This window comes from Xyrauchen texanus, chromosome 46 (genome assembly GCF_025860055.1).
Source record: "Xyrauchen texanus isolate HMW12.3.18 chromosome 46, RBS_HiC_50CHRs, whole genome shotgun sequence".
NCBI lineage: Eukaryota > Metazoa > Chordata > Actinopteri > Cypriniformes > Catostomidae > Xyrauchen > Xyrauchen texanus.
The window spans coordinates 27,295,802-27,310,877 of NC_068321.1; the positions used below are offsets into that span (position 1 = coordinate 27,295,802).

Consider the following 15,076-nt stretch of genomic DNA (forward strand, 5'->3'; position numbering starts at 1 on the left):
AAATGCAATAAAATTGCATCATATTTATTAATAGGAATACGTTGAATTTTAAATCTCCTTTGAAAATCAAAAATGCGACCAAAATAATGAAAAAGTAATGATAACATAAAATGTGTAAATTGTATATTTTCATCAGAATGCACCTTGTTTATATTACAACATTAGCTGAGAGAGAACGTCTTTCAAATGTCAGTAAAATAGACATTAGAACTGAAATAATCCCAAATGAATTGAAATCAGACTCAAATTGTGAACTTTGAGAGTTTGTAATTCTCAAACATTAAATCTGATATTTCCTGTAATACAATAAAATCCCACTTTTTGATAGCAAACTAGTTCTCATTGTCCACAGATCTGCGACAGACAACAATGAACTAAAGAAATATAGTCCACACTGATGGACTGAGAGGCAGATTCGTCTCTTTAACGGCCTTCTCAATAGATTCCACTGAAAAAAGATATTTCTATTTACTGCCTCGCGCTTCTGTTTGAGTTAAACTTTGTCCGGGAGTCTATTGTCTCCAATGTCTATCATTTAATGGGAACTTTGACATAATGAATGAAGCGGTCCCACCTTCTGTCGGACAGAAAGAGCCCACTCTTATCAGACCTCCAGAGCTCGACCAATCAGAGCGCAGCCAGAGACGCCCATGTGGAAAGAGCCAAAGAGGTTATTGTTTTCTTTGTGGTTTTTAATGAACTTTACTCCGTCCATTTGACTGGAATACACCCATATTAGTAGGAAGGGTCCAGATTCAGAATGATCTCGTAAACAACGAGTTGTCCAAGAAAAATGGCAGAATTTCCTCCGAGACATCCAGGTTTTGGGATTTCTGGGAAGTGCTTTCTCATTGACAATCTGTTGCGTCCTGGGAATTCTTCACCTGTTGGTCGGCCTTCATCAGGTGTCCGTCTGAAGAGATGTTTTCCGACTCTGGTTTACGGACCTCTGGGTATGGTGCCGAAAGGGAAGTGTGTCTCTCCGGAAAACCACATGTGTCCTCAAAGGAAGGATAGGAAAGGTAAGATGACCTGCAACACTGAGACATGACCTGTCAAATACTCCCATGCAAATCTAATCAAACACTTGTAACTTCATGTGGGACTGTTGAACTTAATACAAACAGCGTTTCTTCTCAAATGTGTCTGTATTTATGCAAGATTCATTAGTAATATAGCACTACTCTGTTTCTCAATATTTGGTGCTGCACAAAAAATACCTTTATATCATATATAAGTTAAAAACAAGCAAATATCCCACCTATTTAATTTGTAAATGTATTCGTATTTCTAAACATTTATGTATATATATTGTATTGATCTATTTATTCATGCATGTTTGTCCAGACTGATATCTAACATCTGTATATCTGATCATATTTTTGTGAATTGTCTTATTCCACCGCAAACTCATAATGACATCTTGATTTGAAAACACTTTGGCCGTTGAGCAGTGCTTTATTAATATTTAATTTGTTTTAATACACAAAAACGAAAGCACTTTATGTACACTTATATATATATATATATTATTTTAGCCGATTTGAAGATTTACACTTTTCAATTTCATTGCAACATTTCATCAAATGTAAGTGTGCAATGATGTACGGAAGCCCTGAACCGCAAGGTGAAAAAAACATTGATGAAAAAATAAATTAATTGTATCAGTTCGTTGTATCAAGTCTTACATTTTTTTTCTCTCTTCAAACGTTTCTTTAATATTATAAAAAAACAAAAACAAAAAAAAAAAACAAGATATTATTTTTTCACTATTCAAAAAATAAAACAAATTCCTTTAAAAAAAATAAAATCTATATTTTTTTTAATTAATTATATATTTTTGTAAAACGATGGTCTAATTTTACATTTAATGGTTTTAATTATTAGTAGTTTAGGAACTTGATTAATTCTCGGTTGTTTGGGGTTCATAATGTTCATGCATGAGTCAGTCGACCGGACGACTGCAATGGAGATAAAACAGGAGATACTTTCAGAGATTTTTTTTAAGTAAAAAAAAAATAATTTTAAGAGAGAATGTTTTTTTTTTTTTAAGAGATTTTTTTTTAAGACTTAGGCTCAGGAACAAACAGAGACAAAAAAAAAATGTCACCGTTTTTTTTTTCACCTTGCGGTTCAGGGCTTCCGTAATGATGAAAAAACGTTTTATTAATAAAACTTAAAATATTATTATTATTATTAAAGATTACTCAATTCAGTTTGATGGAATTTTATGATATTGAAATGCGTAATCTTATCATTATTTGTTCAGTGTACGTAGTTTCAAAAATATCATCTGTTAAATATGTTAAATGTAAATTACTCAGTTACAGTTACACACTCTTGGAAATACACACACTGCAAAGATTAACTCAGAAATTAAGATATTTTTAAGCATTAATGTAGAGAAACGTCAGTTACAGTATATCATTATGCCAACACATAAAAACATGTTTTTGAACATGCACCACATTAATAACATTCAGTAGTTCCCTAATACCCTATAATATAATTAAAATACAGTTTTCATCTGTCTCTCTATCTCTAGGAGCTCCTCTCCTGTGCCACACTAGATCTCAGCCTGTGATGTCATCTACCCCCCTGTTTACTAGTAAGCACAAACAGCCCCCCCCCACACACACAAATGCAATTTATTAAATAAATATACAGTCTGCATGTGCTGCACTCTTCAAAGTGAATGTGAAAATGTCACATTTTATGAGCATTGAGAGCTGCGCTTGTTGCAGTTGACGACAGAAGAGATCGCACATTCACTGTGAAGCGTGCAGCACCTGCAGACTATATATTTATTTAACTAAATCGCAGCATTTAGCAATATAATAATCGCACAGGGCCATATAAATAAAGCCTTATTCTTAATTCATAAGTGAGAATCTACACACACATAGATTTTGTGTGTATTTTGGCCAATATGATGACATCCCTTCCACTATTTAAGTGCTGAAAGTGCTCAAAACGTCCCATATTGACCGCTCAAAATGCTCAATTGTCCCGCACCCTAGCATGGGCATAGAAAACTATTAAGCACACCCTAGTTGGGAGTCAAAAGTACCAATACTTCGGTATCAAGTTGATATTACAATTAAAAAGATGCAACGATATTAGTGTTTTTGCAGTAGCGGTAGATCCGAGTACCAACTCAATTCTGTCCGACTAACACAAGACTGCTTTAAAATGCTCACACGCTTATGAGTGTGTGCTGTTTCTCCTGTTATGCAATATACAGTAATTAAATATACAGTCTGCATGTGCTGCACACTTTAAAGTGAATGCGTGAAGCCGCTCATACTTTCAAAACGTCACATTTTATGAGCATTGTGCGCTGCGCCTGATCGCACATTCACTGTGAAGCATGCAGCACCTGCAGACTATATATTTATACACTTAAATCGCAGCATTTAAACAACATATAAACAACGTCTTATTCAGAAGAGTGAAACTACCATCAAAAACACAGAAAATGGAAAAGACTTCCTATAGCCTACTGTATAGTTGAATGTTATATTTACTGTAATAATAGTCATAATTATAGTTATATTTAAGCAATATCTCACAAGCAAGAGTGCTCTGCTCAATATAACTTTCATCAATGTTTCATTTATGATGTGATGGTCTATTGTGCAAAAACAAAAGGACCGATTTTGTGTTTTAGATCTGTCAGATTTGGGGGGATATAAAAACACCTTCCATGAAAACAGTTTAGTGGTTCGACACTTTCCCACAGAGCTCTACACACACACACACACACACACACACACACACACACACACACACACACACACACACACACACACACACACACACACACACACACACACACACACACACTGACCCAGAATCAGCTAAAACCACCGCTTGGAAACCAGCTCAAACTCCACAATGGTCTCGGATCAGAACGGAAGGTCATCAACAACACAATACACCCACATTCCTGCACAGAGGTGGGCGGAATCGCCCATCTGGGGGTTTTTGTTCTGGCTAATGAAAAGCTGAGCTCTACACCCCGCCTCTCCATCCATTCTGCCCATTTCAGGCCCTGCAGACACGACGCCCTCAATAGAAATGACTTTTATAGACTTTTTTCAAGCTCATCTGCGTTTCGAGAGAAAGAAGCGGGGTCCATCTTTTGAAAGGGAGTAGTTAGAGATGCCGTGAGGGGGAGATAATGTGCTGGAATGTCAAATGGGTCATTTGTTGCAGGAAAAGCAGGGTTGCGGGTGTGTGGGTGAGGTTTAGGGTGATCTGACCCCTTTAATAGGGCGTTTAAGTGGAAACTATTTAGACTCAATGGTGACCAGAGACCATGACAAACTCTCTTACTCATGCCATCGAAGGTGGCCAATCTGGTGATTTGTCGAACAGTTTAAAAGGCATGAGTGAATGAAGCAGATAGACAGAAAGAGTATACAAATATTGTGCTTGTTAATGCATTTAGTGTTGATGTCAGTGGTTTCTTCATTTGTGCTTTAGAAGGAATCGGTTCTGCAATGTGGAGTCCAGCCATGAACTCCAGATCCAGACCTGGAATTCTGCGGCGGGCCGTGTTCTCAGAGGAACAGAGGAAAGAGCTGGAGAGAATGTTCCGCACACAGAAATATATAAGCAAGACTGATCGCAACACACTGGCCACAGAGCTCTGTCTGAAAGAGACACAGGTCAGACATTTTCTGCCATTTTTTCGGTATAAGCCGGGTGTTAATATTACCAGGAATATAGCGTTGAGTTTTGTGAATAAGGCACAATCAAACAAAAATGTGTGTTCCATATTTGTGTGACGAAACGTTGGCAACACTATAGTCAGAACACCCTAGCAACTGCTTAGCAATGTATTAAAACCACTCAGAATGCCCTAACAGCTGCATAGCAACATGCTAAATACTATTCAGAAGAACCTAATAACTTTATATTAACATGATAATTACAATAAATACTATACAGAACACCCTAGCAACTGCTTATCAACGTGCTAAATACTATTTGGAAGAACCTAAGAACTTTATAGTAACATGCTAAATACTATAAATACTATACAGAACACCCTAGCATCTGCTAATCAACATACTAAATACTATTCGGAAGAGCCTAATAACTTTATAGTAACATGATAAATACAATAAATACTATACAGAACACCCTAGCAACTGCTTATAATTGTGCTAAATACTATTCGGAAGAACCTAAGAACTTTATAGTAACATGCTAAATACTATAAATACTATACAGAACACCCTAGCATCTGCTAATCAGCGTGCTAAATACTATTCGGAAGAGCCTAATAACTTTATAGTAACATGATAAATACAATAAATACTATACAGAACACCCTAGCAACTGCTTATAATTGTGCTAAATACTATTCGTAAGAACCTAAGAACTTTATAGTAACATGCTAAATACTATAAATACTATACAGAACACCCTAGCAACTGCGTATCAACGTGCTAAATACTATTCGGAAGAACCTAATAACTTTATAGTAACATGATAAATGCAATAAATACTATACAGAACACCCTATCAACTGCTTATCAACATGCTAAATACTATTCGGAAGAGCCAAATAACTTTCTAGTAACATGCTAAAAACCACCTAGAATGAACTAACAGCTGCATAGCAATATGCTAACATCATGCAGAACACCCCAGCAACTGCTTAGTTACATGCTAAATACTATAAATACTATTCAGAACACCCTAGCAACTGCTTATAATTGTGCTAAATACTATTCGGAAGAGCCTAATAACTTTCTAGTAACATGCTAAAAACCACCTAGAATGAACTAACAGCTGCATAGCAATATGCTAACATCATGCAGAACACCCCAGCAACTGCTTAGTTACATGCTAAATACTATTCGGAAGAACCTAAGAACTTTATAGTAACATGCTAAATACTATACAGAACACCCTAGCAATTGCTTATCAACATGCTAAATACTATTCGGAAGAGCCTAATAACTTTCTAGTAACATGCTAAAAACCACCTAGAATGAACTAACAGCTGCATAGCAATATGCTAACATCATGCAGAACACCCTAGCAACTGCTTAGTTACATGCTAAATACTATTCGGAAGAACCTAAGAACTTTATAGTAACATGCTAAATACTATAAATACTATACAGAACACCCCAGCAACTGCTTATCAACATGCTAAATACTATTCGGAAGAGCCTAATAACTTTCTAGTAACATGCTAAAAACCACCTAGAATGAACTAACAGCTGCATAGCAATATGCTAACATCATGCAGAACATCCTAGCAACTGCTTAGTTACATGCTAAATACTATTCGGAAGAACCTAAGAACTTTATAGTAACATGCTAAATACTATAAATACTATACAGAACACCCTAGCAACTGCTTATCAACATGCTAAATACTATTTGGAAGAACCTAATAACTTTCTAGTAACATGATAAATACAATAAATACTGTACAGAACACCCTAGCAACTGCTTATAATTGTGCTAAATACTATTCGGAAGAACCTAAGAACTTTATAGTAACATACTAAATACTATAAATACTATACAGAACACCCTAGCATCTGCTAATCAACGTGCTAAATACTATTCGGAAGAGCCTAATAACTTTATAGTAACATGATAAAAACCACCTAGAATGAACTAACAGCTGCATAGCAATATGCTAACATCATGCAGAACACCCTAGCAACTGCTTAGTTACATGCTAAATACTATTCGGAAGAACCTAAGAACTTTATAGTAACATGCTAAATACTATAAATACTATACAGAACACCCTAGCAACTGCTTATCAACATGCTAAATACTATTTGGAAGAGCCTAATAACTTTCTAGTAACATGCTAAAAACCACCTAGAATGAACTAACAGCTGCATAGCAATATGCTAACATCATGCAGAACACCCTAGCAACTGCTTAGTTACATGCTAAATACTATTCGGAAGAACCTAAGAACTTTATATTAACATGCTAAATACTATAAATACTATACAGAACACCCTAGCAACTGCTTATCAACATGCTAAATACTATTCGGAAGAACCTAATAACTTTCTAGTAACATGATAAATACAATAAATACTATACAGAACACCCTAGCAACTGCTTATAATTGTGCTAAATACTATTCGGAAGAACCTAAGAACTTTATAGTAACATGCTAAATACTATAAATACTATACAGAACACCCTAGCATCTGCTAATCAACGTGCTAAATACTATTCGGAAGAGCCTAATAACTTTATAGTAACATGATAAATACAATAAATACTATACAGAACACCCTAGCAACTGCTTATAATTGTGCTAAATACTATTCGGAAGAGCCTAATAACTTTATAGTAACATGATAAATACAATAAATACTATACAGAACACCCTAGCAACTGCTTATAATTGTGCTAAATACTATTCGGAAGAACCTAAGAACTTTATAGTAACATGATAAATACTATAAATACTATACAGAACACCCTAGCATCTGCTAATCAACGTGCTAAATACTATTCAGAAGAACCTAAGAACTTTCTAGTAACATGATAAATACAATAAATACTATACAGAACACCCTAGCAACCGCTTATCAACATGCTAAATACTATTCGGAAGAGCCTAATAACTTTCTAGTAACATGATAAATGCAATAAATACTATACAGAACACCCTAGCAACTGCTTATAATTGTGCTAAATACTATTCGGAAGAACCTAAGAACTTTATATTAACATGATAATTACAATAAATACTATACAGAACACCCTAGCAACTGCTTATCAACGTGCTAAATACTATTTGGAAGAACCTAAGAACTTTATAGTAACATGCTAAATACTATAAATACTATACAGAACACCCTAGCATCTGCTAATCAACATACTAAATACTATTCGGAAGAGCCTAATAACTTTATAGTAACATGATAAATACAATAAATACTATACAGAACACCCTAGCAACTGCTTATAATTGTGCTAAATACTATTCGGAAGAACCTAAGAACTTTATAGTAACATGATAAATACTATAAATACTATACAGAACACCCTAGCAACTGCTTATCAACGTGCTAAATACTATTCGGAAGAGCCTAATAACTTTCTAGTAACATGATAAATACAATAAATACTATACAGAACACCCTAGCAACTGCTTATAATTGTGCTAAATACTATTCAGAAGAACCTAAGAACTTTATAGTAACATGCTAAATACTATAAATACTATACAGAACACCCTAGCAACTGCTTATCAACGTGCTAAATACTATTCGGAAGAACCTAAGAACTTTATAGTAACATGATAAATGCAATAAATACTATACAGAACACCCTATCAACTGCTTATCAACATGCTAAATACTATTCGGAAGAGCCTAATAACTTTCTAGTAACATGCTAAATACAATAAATACTATACAGAACACCCTAGCAACTGCTTATCAACATGCTAAATACTATTCGGAAGAGCCTAATAACTTTCTAGTAACATGCTAAATACTATAAATACTATTCAGAACACCCTAGCAACTGCTTATAATTGTGCTAAATACTATTTGGAAGAACCTAAGAACTTTATAGTAACATGCTAAATACTATAAATACTATACAGAACACCCTAGCATCTGCTAATCAACGTGCTAAATACTATTCGGAAGAGCCTAATAACTTTATAGTAACATGATAAATACAATAAATACTATACAGAACACCCTAGCAACTGCTTATAATTGTGCTAAATACTATTCGTAAGAACCTAAGAACTTTATAGTAACATGCTAAATACTATAAATACTATACAGAACACCCTAGCAACTGCTTATCAACGTGCTAAATACTATTCGGAAGAACCTAATAACTTTATAGTAACATGATAAATGCAATAAATACTATACAGAACACCCTATCAACTGCTTATCAACATGCTAAATACTATTCGGAAGAGCCAAATAACTTTCTAGTAACATGCTAAATACTATAAATACTATTCAGAACACCCTAGCAACTGCTTATAATTGTGCTAAATACTATTCGGAAGAGCCTAATAACTTTCTAGTAACATGCTAAAAACCACCTAGAATGAACTAACAGCTGCATAGCAATATGCTAACATCATGCAGAACACCCCAGCAACTGCTTAGTTACATGCTAAATACTATTCGGAAGAACCTAAGAACTTTACAGTAACATGCTAAATACTATACAGAACACCCTAGCAATTGCTTATCAACATGCTAAATACTATTCGGAAGAGCCTAATAACTTTCTAGTAACATGCTAAAAACCACCTAGAATGAACTAACAGCTGCATAGCAATATGCTAACATCATGCAGAACACCCTAGCAACTGCTTAGTTACATGCTAAATACTATTCGGAAGAACCTAAGAACTTTATAGTAACATGCTAAATACTATAAATACTATACAGAACACCCCAGCAACTGCTTATCAACATGCTAAATACTATTCGAAGAGCCTAATAACTTTCTAGTAACATGCTAAAAACCACCTAGAATGAACTAACAGCTGCATAGCAATATGCTAACATCATGCAGAACATCCTAGCAACTGCTTAGTTACATGCTAAATACTATTCGGAAGAACCTAAGAACTTTATAGTAACATGCTAAATACTATAAATACTATACAGAACACCCTAGCAACTGCTTATCAACATGCTAAATACTATTTGGAAGAACCTAATAACTTTCTAGTAACATGATAAATACAATAAATACTGTACAGAACACCCTAGCAACTGCTTATAATTGTGCTAAATACTATTCGGAAGAACCTAAGAACTTTATAGTAACATACTAAATACTATAAATACTATACAGAACACCCTAGCATCTGCTAATCAACGTGCTAAATACTATTCGGAAGAGCCTAATAACTTTATAGTAACATGATAAAAACCACCTAGAATGAACTAACAGCTGCATAGCAATATGCTAACATCATGCAGAACACCCTAGCAACTGCTTAGTTACATGCTAAATACTATTCGGAAGAACCTAAGAACTTTATAGTAACATGCTAAATACTATAAATACTATACAGAACACCCTAGCAACTGCTTATCAACATGCTAAATACTATTCGGAAGAGCCTAATAACTTTCTAGTAACATGCTAAAAACCACCTAGAATGAACTAACAGCTGCATAGCAATATGCTAACATCATGCAGAACACCCTAGCAACTGCTTAGTTACATGCTAAATACTATTCGGAAGAACCTAAGAACTTTATATTAACATGCTAAATACTATAAATACTATACAGAACACCCTAGCAACTGCTTATCAACATGCTAAATACTATTCGGAAGAACCTAATAACTTTCTAGTAACATGATAAATACAATAAATACTATACAGAACACCCTAGCAACTGCTTATAATTGTGCTAAATACTATTCGAAGAACCTAAGAACTTTATAGTAACATGCTAAATACTATAAATACTATACAGAACACCCTAGCATCTGCTAATCAACGTGCTAAATACTATTCGGAAGAGCCTAATAACTTTATAGTAACATGATAAATACAATAAATACTATACAGAACACCCTAGCAACTGCTTATAATTGTGCTAAATACTATTCGGAAGAGCCTAATAACTTTATAGTAACATGATAAATACAATAAATACTATACAGAACACCCTAGCAACTGCTTATAATTGTGCTAAATACTATTCGAAGAACCTAAGAACTTTATAGTAACATGATAAATACTATAAATACTATACAGAACACCCTAGCATCTGCTAATCAACGTGCTAAATACTATTCAGAAGAACCTAAGAACTTTCTAGTAACATGATAAATACAATAAATACTATACAGAACACCCTAGCAACCGCTTATCAACATGCTAAATACTATTCGGAAGAGCCTAATAACTTTCTAGTAACATGATAAATGCAATAAATACTATACAGAACACCCTAGCAACTGCTTATAATTGTGCTAAATACTATTCGGAAGAACCTAAGAACTTTAAAGTAACATGATAAATACAATAAATACTATACAGAACACCCTAGCAACTGCTTATAATTGTGCTAAATACTATTCGGAAGAACCTAAGAACTTTATAGTAACATGCTAAATACTATAAATACTATACAGAACACCCTAGCAACTGCTTATCAACATGCTAAATACTATTCAGAAGAACCTAAGAACTTTCTAGAAGAACCTAAGAACTTTCTAGTAACATGATAAATACAATAAATACTATACAGAACACCCTAGCAACTGCTTATCAACGTGCTAAATACTATTCGGAAGAGCCTAAGAACTTTATAGTAACATGCTAAATAATATAAATACTATACAGAACACCCTAGCAACTGCTTATAATTGTGCTAAATACTATTCGGAAGAACCTAAGAACTTTCTAGTAACATGATAAATACAATAAATACTATACAGAACACCCTAGCAACTGCTTATCAACGTGCTAAATACTATTCGGAAGAGCCTAATAACTTTCTAGTAACATGATCAATACAATAAATACTATACAGAACACCCTAGCAACTGCTTATAATTGTGCTTAATACTATTCGGAAGAACCTAAGAACTTTATAGTAACATGCTAAATACTATAAATACTATACAGAACACCCTAGCAACTGCTTGTCAACGTGCTAAATACTATTCGGAAGAGCCTAATAACTTTATAGTAACATGATAAATACAATAAATACTATACAGAACACCCTAGCAACTGCTTATCAACGTGCTAAATACTATTCGGAAGAACCTAAGAACTTTCTAGTAACATGCTAAAAACCACCTTGAATGAACTAACAGCTGCATAGCAATATGCTAACATCATGCAGAACACCCTAGCAACTGCTTAGTTACATGCTAAATACTATTCGGAAGAACCTAAGAACTTTATATTAACATGCTAAATACTATAAATACTATACAGAACACCCTAGCAACTGCTTATCAACATGCTAAATACTATTCGGAAGAACCTAATAACTTTCTAGTAACATGATAAATACAATAAATACTATACAGAACACCCTAGCAACTGCTTATAATTGTGCTAAATACTATTCGGAAGAACCTAAGAACTTTATAGTAACATGCTAAATACTATAAATACTATACAGAACACCCTAGCATCTGCTAATCAACGTGCTAAATACTATTCGGAAGAGCCTAATAACTTTCTAGTAACATGATAAATACAATAAATACTATACAGAACACCCTAGCAACTGCTTATAATTGTGCTAAATACTATTCGGAAGAGCCTAATAACTTTATAGTAACATGATAAATACAATAAATACTATACAGAACACCCTAGCAACTGCTTATAATTGTGCTAAATACTATTCGGAAGAACCTAAGAACTTTATAGTAACATGATAAATACTATAAATACTATACAGAACACCCTAGCATCTGCTAATCAACGTGCTAAATACTATTCAGAAGAACCTAAGAACTTTCTAGTAACATGATAAATACAATAAATACTATACAGAACACCCTAGCAACCGCTTATCAACATGCTAAATACTATTCGGAAGAGCCTAATAACTTTCTAGTAACATGATAAATACAATAAATACTATACAGAACACCCTAGCAACTGCTTATAATTGTGCTAAATACTATTCGGAAGAACCTAAGAACTTTATAGTAACATGCTAAATACTATAAATACTATACAGAACACCCTAGCAACTGCTTATCAACATGCTAAATACTATTCAGAAGAACCTAAGAACTTTCTAGAAGAACCTAAGAACTTTCTAGTAACATGATAAATACAATAAATACTATACAGAACACCCTAGCAACTGCTTATCAACGTGCTAAATACTATTCGGAAGAGCCTAAGAACTTTATAGTAACATGCTAAATAATATAAATACTATACAGAACACCCTAGCAACTGCTTATAATTGTGCTAAATACTATTCGGAAGAACCTAAGAACTTTCTAGTAACATGATAAATACAATAAATACTATACAGAATACCCTAGCAACTGCTTATCAACGTGCTAAATACTATTCGGAAGAGCCTAATAACTTTCTAGTAACATGATCAATACAATAAATACTATACAGAACACCCTAGCAACTGCTTATAATTGTGCTTAATACTATTCGGAAGAACCTAAGAACTTTATAGTAACATGCTAAATACTATAAATACTATACAGAACACCCTAGCAACTGCTTATCAACGTGCTAAATACTATTCGGAAGAGCCTAATAACTTTATAGTAACATGATAAATACAATAAATACTATACAGAACACCCTAGCAACTGCTTATCAACGTGCTAAATACTATTCGGAAGAACCTAAGAACTTTATAGTAACATGATAAATACAATAAATACTATACAGAACACCCTAGCAACTGCTTATCAACGTGCTAAATACTATTCGGAAGAGCCTAATAACTTTCTAGTAACATGCTAAATACTATAAATACTATTCAGAACACCCTAGCAACTGCTTATCAACATGCTAAATACTATTCGGAAGAGCCTAATAACTTTCTAGTAACATGCTAAATACTATAAATACTGTACAGAACACCCTAGCAACTGCTTATAATTGTGCTAAATACTATTCGGAAGAACCTAAGAACTTTATAGTAACATGCTAAATACTATAAATACTATACAGAACACCCTAGCATCTGCTAATCAACATGCTAAATACTATTCGGAAGAACCTAAGAACTTTATAGTAACATGCTAAATACTATAAATACTGTACAGAACACCCTAGCAACTGCTTATCAATGTGCTAAATACTATTCGGAAGAGCCTAATAACTTTCTAGTAACATGCTAAAAACCACCTAGAATGAACTAACAGCTGCATAGCAATATGCTAACATCATGCAGAACACCCTAGCAACTGCTTAGTTATATGCTAAATACTATTCGGAAGAACCTAAGAACTTTATAACAACATGCTAATTACTATACAGAACACCCTAGCAACTGCATATCAACGTGCTAATTAATATTTGGAAGAACCTAAGAATTTTATAGCATCATGCTAAATACTATAAATACTATTGGGAACCCCCTAGCAAGTGCATAACAACATGATAAAAATGACCTAGAATGTCCTAACAGCTGCATAGCAACATGCTAAACATCATGCAGAACACCATAGCATCTGCTTAGCAATGTGCTACATACTTTTCAGAACACCCTAGCAAGTGCATAGCAATGTGCTAAAACTACACAGAATACCCTAACAACTCCATAGCAACATGCTAAATACTATTCAGAATGCCCTAGTAACTGCATAGGAAGGTGATAAAAACACTGTAGAAACTAGGGTTGCCAACTGTCACATATTTGTGCTGAAATACTACTCTCAAAATTGGCACAATGGTTTTGTGAAATCGACCACCGTGTCTTTTAATTTACTCACAACTTGTCTTTTGACTTATCTGTGAGATGATAAAGAGAGTCTGAAAATCTACAACGGCAACACTGGTGAGTCCACACGATTTGATGAATTTGCTTTTATGTGTGCCGCAGGTGAAGATCTGGTTCCAGAACCGCAGAATGAAATGGAGGAACTCTAGAGAGAAGGAGAGCACGTGTACACGGCCGGCGATGGAGCTACTGAAGGTCTGGAGCGAATCACAACCAGAGGATGCACAAAAGAAATCCAGCACAGACGACACACACCGAACCAGAGACACCAGACCAGAGCGAAGATGACTTGTGATAGAAGTGAGACAATTGACAACAGCAAGATGGAATTCAAGAGAAAGGACACAAACATTAAAACGTCTTGCTAGAATATGTTGATATTGTATAGATCAATATGGCAAATTTAAATAAATGCCACAGCTGTTTACTTTTCAGACAGACTTTCTGAAGAGTAATGATGTGTTATTATGATCTGAACTGTCGCTAGTAGTCCTGTCACAACAGTCACTGAGCTCTTTATAAGATACATTTCAGTAACTAATTACTGTACTGTTTATTTTTTGATTTAGCATAAAGTGTAAATTATAAATAGACAACTGTGAATTATTCAAATA

At 34.1% G+C, this 15,076-nt stretch overlaps 1 protein-coding gene across 1 annotated transcript; it reads left to right on the plus strand.

Moving 5' to 3' along the window:
- Positions 1-793: 793 nt before the first annotated feature.
- LOC127638296 (homeobox protein DBX2-like) lies at positions 794-14,750 on the plus strand. Its single transcript, XM_052119768.1, has 4 exons — positions 794-1,022; positions 2,546-2,608; positions 4,489-4,673; positions 14,565-14,750. Exons 1-4 carry the CDS (start codon positions 794-796, stop codon positions 14,748-14,750), a joined length of 663 nt encoding a protein of 220 aa, XP_051975728.1.
- Positions 14,751-15,076: the final 326 nt, after the last annotated feature.

Bases quoted from the DNA above. Each gene is read 5' to 3' on its own strand.
- LOC127638296 (XM_052119768.1), top strand. From the start codon at position 794: ATGGCAGAATTTCCTCCGAGACATCCAGGTTTTGGGATTTCTGGGAAG. The intron at 2,609-4,488 runs GTAAGCACAAAC...TTTGTGCTTTAG, and splicing joins ATCTACCCCCCTGTTTACTA to AAGGAATCGGTTCTGCAATG. The intron at 4,674-14,564 runs GTCAGACATTTT...TGTGTGCCGCAG, and splicing joins TCTGTCTGAAAGAGACACAG to GTGAAGATCTGGTTCCAGAA.